Source organism: Oncorhynchus masou, unplaced genomic scaffold (assembly GCF_036934945.1).
Source record: "Oncorhynchus masou masou isolate Uvic2021 unplaced genomic scaffold, UVic_Omas_1.1 unplaced_scaffold_1016, whole genome shotgun sequence".
Classification (NCBI taxonomy): Eukaryota; Metazoa; Chordata; class Actinopteri; order Salmoniformes; family Salmonidae; genus Oncorhynchus; species Oncorhynchus masou.
Genome location: NW_026999864.1, coordinates 117,501 through 127,810, shown reverse-complemented (window position 1 = coordinate 127,810; position 10,310 = coordinate 117,501). Strand labels below are relative to the sequence as shown.

The 10,310-nt window shown below is 44.1% G+C and overlaps 1 protein-coding gene across 1 annotated transcript in view; it reads right to left on the bottom strand.

Annotated features, from left to right (window-relative positions):
- Positions 1–1,176: 1,176 nt before the first annotated feature.
- Positions 1,177–10,310, bottom strand: part of LOC135528684 (WD repeat-containing protein 19-like) — a 71,246-nt gene continuing 62,112 nt past the window's right edge. Inside the window, 8 exon segments of the mRNA XM_064957795.1 lie at positions 1,177–2,380; positions 3,199–3,318; positions 3,665–3,741; positions 4,298–4,422; positions 4,843–4,891; positions 4,893–4,993; positions 5,234–5,315; positions 7,274–7,398. Of these exon segments, the coding sequence (XP_064813867.1) occupies positions 3,204–3,318; positions 3,665–3,741; positions 4,298–4,422; positions 4,843–4,891; positions 4,893–4,993; positions 5,234–5,315; positions 7,274–7,398 (674 nt within the window). The 3' untranslated portion in view covers positions 1,177–2,380; positions 3,199–3,203.

The window sequence follows — 10,310 nt, the reverse complement described above, 5'->3', positions numbered from 1 at the left end:
AAAGCCTCTCTTGAAAAAGCCAAACCTTGACCCAGTTTTTTTAAATATTTTCTAGTCACTGACGTGATCTTCCTGTCCAGGTTTGGTGCCCCTCTCGGGTTCGTGCCGTGGGAGAAATCTTCATGGGCTATACTCGGCCATGTCTCAGGGTAGTAAGTTGGTGGTTTGAAGATATCTTTTTAGTGGTGTGGTGGCTGTGCTTTGGCAAAGTGGCTGGGGTTATATCCTGCCTGGCTTGCCCTGTCCGAGGGTATCGTCGGACGGAGTCACAGTGTCTCCCGACCCCCTCCTGTCTCAGCCTCCAGTATTTATGCTGCAGTAGTTTGTGTCGGGGGGGCTAGGGTCAGTCTGTTATATCTGGAGTATTTCTTATCTGGTGTCCTGTGTGAATTTAAGTATGCTCTCTCTAATTCTCTCTTCCGTCCCGGAGGACCTGAGCCCTAGGACCATGCCTCAGGACTACCTGACATGACTCCTCCTCACTGTCCCCAGTCCACCTGGTCGTGCAGCTGCTCCAGTTTCAACTGCTCTGCCTGCGGCTATGGAACCCTGACCTGTTCACTGGACGTGCTACCTTGTCCCGGACCTGCTGTTTTCAACACACTCTCTCCCTGCTGTCTCTAACTGAATGATCGGCTATGAAAAGCCAACTGACATTTCCTCCTGAGGTGCTGACTTGTTGCACCCTCGACAACCACTGTGATTATTACTATCTGACCCTGCTGGTCATCTATGAACATTTGAACATCTTGGCCATGTTATGTTATAATCTCCACCCGGCACAGCCAGAAGAGGACTGGCCACCCTTCAGAGCCTGGTTCCTCTCTAGGTTTCTTCCTAGATTCCGGCCTTTCTAGGGAGTTTTTCATAGCCACCGTGCTTCTACACCTGCATTGCTTGCATTTTGGGGGTTTTAGGCTGAGGGTTTCTGTACAGCACTTTGAGAAATCAGCTGATGCGAAAGGGCTTTATAAATACATTTGATTGATTGGTGGACAGGTTTGACCGCTAGGTTTTATGGGCATTAGGACACCTCCACTGTTGTGCTCTATGGAACAGATACAAAGATGAGTCCTCTATCCATCTCTATGGAACAGATACAAAGATGAGTCCTCTATCCATCTCTATGGACTATATTCATTGTTAACTGTGTAATTTTTCAGACAGTCACACTCCTTCACAAGAGCAAAAATATATTTAATATTCATATTTTTTTAACATCGTCGACATGAATGAATTCATGGAAAACAAGCTTCAATGCAGATATGTAGAGTACATAAGTTAAAATAACAATGGTCTACAGCTGTCTATATCAACAGTTTAACAGGTGGAAGAGAAACATGGAGGAGGAGGACGTCTACAGCTGTCTATATCAACAGTTTAATAGGTGGAAGAGAAACATGGAGGAGGAGGACGTCGACAGCTGTCTATATCAACAGTTTGACAGGAGGTAGAGAAACATGGAGGAGGAGGAGGACGTCTACAGCTGTCTATATCAATAGTTTAACAAGTGGAAGAGAAACATGGAGGAGGAGGACGTCTACAGCTGTCTATATCAATAGTTTAACAGGTGGTAGAGAAACATGGAGGACGTCTACAGCTTTCTATATCAACAGTTTAATAGGTGGAAGAGAAACATGGAGGAGGACGTCTACAGCTGTCTATATCAACAGTTTGACAGGAGGTAGAGAAACATGGAGGAGGAGGAGGACGTCTACAGCTGTCTATATCAATAGTTTAACAGGAGGTAGAGAAACATGGAGGAGGACGTCTACAGCTGTCTATATCAACAGTTTGACAGGAGGTAGAGAAACATGGAGGAGGAGGACGTCTACAGCTATCTATATCAACAGTTTAACAGGTGGAAGAGAAACATGGAGGAGGAGGACGTCTACAGCTGTCTATATCAACAGTTTAACAGGTGGTAGAGAAACATGGAGGAGGACGTCTACAGCTTTCTATATCAACAGTTTAATAGGTGGAAGAGAAACATGGAGGAGGAGGACGTCTACAGCTGTCTATATCAACAGTTTAACAGGTGGTAGAGAAACATGGAGGACGTCTACAGCTGTCTATATCAACAGTTTAACAGGTGGTAGAGAAACATGGAGGAGGAGGACGTCTACTGCTTTCTATATCAACAGTTTAATAGGTGGAAGAGAAACATGGAGGAGGACGTCTACAGCTGTCTATATCAACAGTTTAACAGGTGGTAGAGAAACATGGAGGACGTCTACAGCTGTCTATATCAACAGTTTAACAGGTGGTAGAGAAACATGGAGGAGGAGGACATCTACAGCTGTCTATATCAACAGTTTGACAGGTGGTAGAGCAGCAGTCCTCTATGCAGTACACCACCAGGCCACATCACCACAGATCTCTGGGAAAACACACAAATAACAGTCTCAGAAAACCATTACCATATTTAATATTCACACATACTTGTGGGCATATGGTGTGTGTGTCTATGCAGGTAGCTGGAACAGTGTGTGTGTGTGTGTGTAACTGTATCAGTGCTCTGATTGGTCAGGCTGCAGGAACAGTGTGTGTGTGTTACCTGTATCAGTGCTCTGATTGGTCAGGCTGCAGGAACAGTGTGTGTTACCTGTATCAGTGCTCTGATTGGTCAGGCTGCAGGATCAGTGTGTGTTTACCTGTATCAGTGCTCTGATTGGTCAGGCTGCAGGAACAGTGTGTGTTTACCTGTATCAGTGCTCTGATTGGTCAGGCTGCAGGAACAGTGTGTGTGTTACCTGTATCAGTGCTCTGATTGGTCACGCTGCAGGAACAGTGTGTGTTTACCTGTATCAGTGCTCTGATTGGTCAGGCTGCAGGAACAGTGTGTGTTTACCTGTATCAGTGCTCTGATTGGTCAGGCTGCAGGAACAGTGTGTGTTTACCTGTATCAGTGCTCTGATTGGTCAGGCTGCAGGAACAGTGTGTGTTTACCTGTATCAGTGCTCTGATTGGTCAGGCTGCAGGAACAGTGTGTGTTTACCTGTATCAGTGCTCTGATTGGTCAGGCTGCAGGAACAGTGTGTGTTTACCTGTATCAGTGCTCTGATTGGTCAGGCTGCAGGAACAGTGTGTGTGTTTACCTGTATCAGTGCTCTGATTGGTCAGGCTGCAGAAACAGTGTGTGTGTTACCTGTATCAGTGCTCTGATTGGTCAGGCTGCAGAAACAGTGTGTGTGTTACCTGTATCAGTGCTCTGATTGGTCAGGCTGCAGGAAGCTGGAACAGTCATCCATCTTCTCCACCTGGTTCACACTCAGAGTCTCAGAACACATGGGACACACACTCTCTGTCTCCAACAGCCTACACACACACACACACACACACACACACACACACACACACACACACACACACACACACACACACACACACACACACACAGTTCAGAGAAATATGCCCATACTATAACAGTAGACGTGTGGTTTTTTTGTGTGTTTGTGTGTGTGCGTTTGTTTATGTGTGTGTGATTTTGTGTGTGTTTGAGTGTATGTGTCTGTTTGTGTGTCTGTGTGTATGTGTGTGTGTGTGTGTTTGTCTGTGTATGTGTGTCTGTGTGTGTGTGTCTGTGTATGTGTCTGTGTGTTTTTGTGTGTGTATGTGTGTGCTTTTGTGTGTGCATGTGTGTGTGTGTGTGTGTTCCACTCACAGGATGAGCTGGGAGTAGAGAGCAGGGAATTCACAGTGAGGACAAACTGACCAATCCTCTTTCAGCATGTGATGACCCTAGAGAGAGAGGGAGGAGGAGGTAGATGAGTGAGAGAGAGGAGGAGAGAGAGGAAGTGAGGAGGAGGAGTGAGAGAGAGGAAGAGGAGGTCGGAGAGAGAGAGAGGAGGAAGGAGGGAGGAGAGGAGGAGAGGGAGGAGTAGGAAGAGAGGAGGGAGGAGAGGAGGGAGGAGAGAGAGGAAGAGAAGGGAGGTAGATGAGGGAGAGAGAGGAAGAGGAGGGAGGAGGTAGATGAGAGAGAGGAGAGGAGGAGGGAGAGAGATGAGAGAGGAGGGGAGGGAGGAGAGGATGAGTAGTAGGTGGAGGGAGGAGTAGGAGGAGGAGGGAGGAGAGGAGGTGTAGAGGAAGAGGAGAGGGAGGAGGAGAGGAGAGAGAGAGAGAGAGAGAGAGAGAGAGAGAGAGAGAGAGAGAGGTGATGGTTTATCAAGATTTTTGATTGGTTGACTGATTCACCATGGCACAGATCCTAGTCCTAAAGTCAGGTGTGTGTGTGTGCGGTATATGTGTGTGTGTGCTCTGTGTATGTCCTATGTGTGTGTGTGTGTGTGTGTGTTACCGTGGCAATGCAGTAGGGCAGGTTGTTCTTGCAGCCAGGACAGATCAGTTCACACTGAGGCAGCGTGAAACCACAATATGGACAAGGAGTGGTCTCCTCTTCTATCTCACTGGTGTCTGGACGACTGGAGGAAGGAGAGAGAGAGAGTTAGAGAGAGAGTTAGAGAGAGACATAGAGAGAGACAGAGAGACAGAAAGAGAAAGAGAGAGACAGAGACAGAGAGACACAGAGAGAGAGAGACAGACAGAAAAAGAGAGAGAGACAGACAGAGAGAGACAGACAGAGAGACAGAGACAGAGCGAGACAGAGAGAGAGACAGACAGACAGACAGAGAGATACAGAGAGAGAGAGACAGACAGAGAAAGAGAGAGACAGAGACAGAGAGAGACAGAGACAGAGAGAGACAGAGAGAGAGACAGAGAGAGACAGAGAGAGAGAGACAGAGAGACACAGAGAGGGAGAGACAGACAGACAGAGAGAGACACACAGAGAGAGAGAGAGACGGAGTGTGTGTGTCTGAACTGTGATATTATATATATATATGTGGACCATAGCCTCTATCTTCTTGCGGTACTTGGGGTCGATCTTGTGACGTGTACTCTGGCCTCATCAGCATGGCGGCGGCTGAAGCTGAGGAGTTCCTCAGGCCGGCCCGATGACACTCTATCACCGCTGACGTCAGGATGGGTACGATGTCTACACACACACGCACACACGCACACGCACGCACACGCACACACACACACACACACACACACACACACACACACACACACAAATGAACAACTCATCATATGCTATGTGTGTGTGTGTGTGTGTGTGTGTGTGTGTGTGTGTTACTCACGGCAGGTAGACAAACACAGAGATAAACACATCAGATCTATTTTAACAACACGTCAGGGTGTGTCTGTGTTTTTGTCTGTGTGTGTTACTCACGGGAGGGGAATTTGCTGATGTTGTTGGACACTCTGATGAGCATGCGAGCTGCTTTCAGATGCTCCCCTCTCTTCACATGGATCTGAAATCAATCAATATATCAACCAGTCAATACAATCAACCAACACATATATCAATACACCAACCAATACATCAACCAACCAATATATCAACCAACCAATACATCAACCAACCAATATATCAACCAACCAACACATCAACCAACCAATACATCAACCCACCAATACATCAACCAACCAATACATCAACCAACCAATACATCAACCAACCAACACATCAACCAACCAACATATCAACCAACCAACACATCAACCAACCAACACATCAACCAACCAACACATCAACCAACCAACACATCAACCAAACAATACATCAATCAATCAATGAATACATCAATCAATCAATTAATACACCAATCAATCAATACATCAACCAACCAATACATCAACCAAACAATACATCAACCAACCAATACATCAACCAACCAATACATCAACCAACCAATACATCAACCAACCAATACATCAACCAACCAACATATCAACCAACCAATATATCAATTAATCAACCAATACATCAATCATTCAACCAACTTTCCAATACATCAACCAACCAATACATCAATACACATATACATCAACCAACCAATACATCAATACACCAATACATCAATACACCAATACATCAACCAATCAATACATCAACCAACCAATACATCAATCAACCAATACATCAACCAATCAATACACCAACACATCAACCAACCAATACAATCAATACATCAACCAATACATCAACCAACCAATACATCAATCAATCAATACATCAACCAACCAATACACCAATACATCAATCAATCCATAATCACAGCATCAGGTATAATCAACTGGCCCCCAGGATTCGGTAGTGTTATAGCAGTAGAGGATGCTGGGTAGTGGGATAGCAGTAGAGTATGCTGGGTAATTGTAGTGGTATAACAGTAGAGGATGCTGGGTAGTGGTATAGCAGTAGAGGATGCTGGGTAGTGTAGTGGTATAGCAGTAGAGGATGCTGGGTAGTGGTATAGCAGTAGAGGATGTTGGGAGGTGGAGTGGTATAGCAGTAGAGGATGCTGGGTAGTGGTATAGCAGTAGAGGATGCTGGGTAGTGTAGTGTTATAGCAGTGGAGGATGCTGGCTAGTGTAGTGGTATAGCAGTAGAGGATGCTGGCTAGTGTAGTGGTATAGCAGTAGAGGATGCTGGCTAGTGTAGTGGTATAGCAGTAGAGGATGCTGGGTAGTGATAGAGCAGTAGAGGATGCTGGCTAGTGTAGTGGTATAGCAGTAGAGGATGCTGGGTAGTGGTATAGCAGTAGAGGATGTTGGGAGGTGGAGTGGTATAGCAGTAGAGGATGCTGGGTAGTGATAGAGCAGTAGAGGATGCTGGCTAGTGTAGTGGTATAGCAGTGGAGGATGCTGGCTAGTGTAGTGGTATAGCAGTAGAGGATGCTGGCTAGTGTAGTGGTATAGCAGTAGAGGATGCTGGCTAGTGTAGTGGTATAGCAGTAGAGGATGCTGGGTAGTGTAGTGGTATAGCAGTAGAGGATGCTGGGTAGTGTAGTGGTATAGCAGTAGAGGATGCTGGCTAGTGTAGTGGTATAGCAGTAGAGGATGCTGGCTAGTGTAGTGGTAAAGCAGTAGAGGATGCTGGCTAGTGTAGTGGTAAAGCTTTAGAGGATGCTGGCTAGTGTATTTCTACCTTAACCAGGCTGTATGAGTGGAGGATGCTGGGTAGTGTATTACTACCTTAACCAGGATGTATGAGTGGAGGATGCTGGGTAGTGTAGTTCTACCTTAACCAGGCTGTATGAGTGGAGGATGCTGGGTAGTGTATTACTACCTTAACCAGGATGTATGAGTGGAGGATGCTGGGTAGTGTATTACTACCTTAACCAGGATGTATGAGTGGAGGATGCTGGGTAGTGTAGTTCTACCTTAACCAGGCTGTATGAGTGGAGGATGCTGGGTAGTGTAGTTCTACCTTAACCAGGATGTATGAGTGGAGGATCATGAGGTTGGTGTTCATCTCAGCAGGGATTCTGATCTTCTGTGTCTGCAGCTCAGTGTACATACTGAACAGCACGTCATGGGCGGTACGGTAGTTCCCTGGAACACACATGCACACAAACACGTCCTTTAAGATATGTACATGACTGTGTGTATATTTATGACTGTGTGTATGTACAGTGCCAATCAAAAGTTTGGACACCCACTCATTCAAGGGTTTTTATTTATTTTTACTATTTTCCACATTGTAGAATAATATTGACGACATCAAAACTATGAAATAACACAATATGGAATCATGTAGTAACCAAAAAAAGTGTTAAACAAATAAAAAAATATTTGACATTTGAGATACTTTAAAGTAGCCACCCTTTGCCTTCATGACAGCTTTGCATACCTCTTGGCATTCTCTCAACCAGCTTCATGAGGTAGTCACAAATTCCAAAAATGTATTTTTAACAAGGCACACCTGTTAATTGAAATGGATTCCAGGTGACTACCTCATGAAGCTGGTTGAGAGAACAGGGATGAGTGTGCAAAGCTGCCATCAAGGCAAAGGGTAGCTACTTTGAAGAATAGAAAATAAAATATATTTAGATTTGTTTTTTGGTTACTTTGTGACTCCATATGTGCTATTTGTCACGCCCTGGTCTATATTTATTATGTTATCTTCATTTATTGGGTCAGGCCAGGGCGTGACATGGGTTTATTTGTGGTGTGTTTCGTCTTGGGGTTGTGTGGGGTGTATAGCATAGTCTATGGCTGCCTGAGGCGGTTCTCAATCAGAGTCAGGTGATTATCGTTGTCTCTGATTGGGAACCATATTTAGGTAGCCATATTCTTTGTGTGTTTCGTGGGTCCTTAGTGTCCTTGTTCCTGTTAGTTTTCACTAGTATAGGCTGTTTCGGTTTTCATTACGTTCTTTTGTTTTTGTAGTATTTGTATTTATTCGTGTTTTACGTTTTTTCATTAAACATGGATCGCAATCTACACGCTGCATTTTGGTCCGACTCTCCTTCGCCTACAGAAAACCGTTACACTATTTCATTGTTTTTATGTCTTCACTATTATTCTGCAGCGATACGCCATCCCATCTGGTTTGCGCTTAGTGGGGCAATAATTTGTTTTTTCAACAGGACAATGCCCAACACACCTCCAGGCTGTGTAAGGGCTATTTGACCAAGTAGGAGAGTGATGGAGTGCTGTATCAGATGACCTGGCCTCAACCCAAATGAGATGGTTTGGGAAGAGTTGGACCACAGAGTGAAGGAAAAGCAGCCAACAAGTGCTCAGCATATGTGGGAACTCCTTCAAGACTGTTTGAAAAGCATTCCAGGTGAAGCTGGTTGAGAGAATGTCAAGAGTGTGCAAAGCTGTCATCAAGGCAAAGGGTGGCTATTTGAAGAATCTCAAATATAAAATATTATTTGATTTGTTTAACACTTTTTTGGTTACTACATGATTCCATATGTGTTATTTCATAGTTTTGATGTCTTCACTATTATTTTACAATTCTAGAAAATAGTAAAAAATAAAGAAAAACCCTTGAATGAGTAGGTGTCCAAACTTCTGACTGATACTGTATATGAGTTTATATATATACACACATTCATATACATATTATACATATACATAAATATACATAAATATATATATATATATACAAACACACAGTGTGTGTGTGTATATATTATAAATATATTATTATTATTATATTATAAATTTATTATTATATTATAAATATATACAGTGGGGCAAAAAAGTATTTAGTCAGCCACTAATTGTGCAAGTTCTCCCACTGAAAAAGATGAGAGAGGTCTGTAATTTTCATCATAGGAACACTTCAACTATACAGACAAAATGAGAAAAAAAATCCAGAAAATCACATTGTAGGATTTTTAATTAATTAATTTGCAAATTATGGTGGAAAATACGTGTTTAGTCAATAACAAAAGTTTATCTCAATACTTTGTTATATACCCTTTGTTGGCAATGACAGAGGTCAAACATTTTCTGGAAGTCTTCACAAGGTTTTCACACACTGTTGCTGGTATTTTGGCCCATTCCTCCATGCAGATCTCCTCTAGAGCAGTGATGTTTTGGGGCTGTTGCTGGGCAACACAGACTTTCAACTCCCTCCAAAGATTTTCTATGGGGTTGAGATCTGGAGACTGGCTAGGCAACTCCAGGACCTTCAAATGCTTCTTACGAAGCCACTCCTTCATTGCCCGGACGGTGTATTTGGGATCATTGTCATGCTGAAAGACCCAGCCACATTTCATCTTCAATGCCCTTGCTGATGGAAGGAGGTTTTCACTCAAAATCTCACGATACATTGCCCCATTCATTCTTTCCTTTACACGGATCAGTTGTCCTAGTACCTTTGCAGAAAAATAGCCCCAAAGCATGATGTTTCCACCCCCATGCTTCACAGTAGGTATGGTGTTCTTTGGATGCAACTCAGCAGTCTTTGTCCTCCAAACACGACGAGTTGAATTTTTACCAAAAAGTTATATTTTGGTTTCATCTGACCATATGACATTCTCCCAATCTTCTCCTGGATCATCCAAATGCTCTCTAGTAAACTTCAGACGGGCCTGGACATGTACTGGCTTAAGCAGGGGGACACATCTGGCACTGCAGATTTGAGTCCCTGGCGGAGTAGTGTGTTACTGATGGTAGGCTTTGTTACTTTGGTCCCAGCTCTCTGCAGGTCATTCACTAGGTCCCCCCGTGTGGTTCTGAGATTTTTACTCACCGTTCTTGTGATCATTTAGACCCCACGGGGTGAGATCTTGCATGGAGCCTCAGATCGAGGGAGATTGTCAGTGGTCTTGTATGTCTTCCATTTCCTAATAATTGCTCCCACAGTTGATTTCTTCAAACCAAGCTGCTTACCTATTGCAGATTCAGTCTTCCCAGCCTGGTGCAGGTCTACAATTTTGTTTATGGTGTCCTTTGACAGCTCTTTGGTCTTGGCCATAGTGGAGTTTGGAGTGTGACTGTTTGAG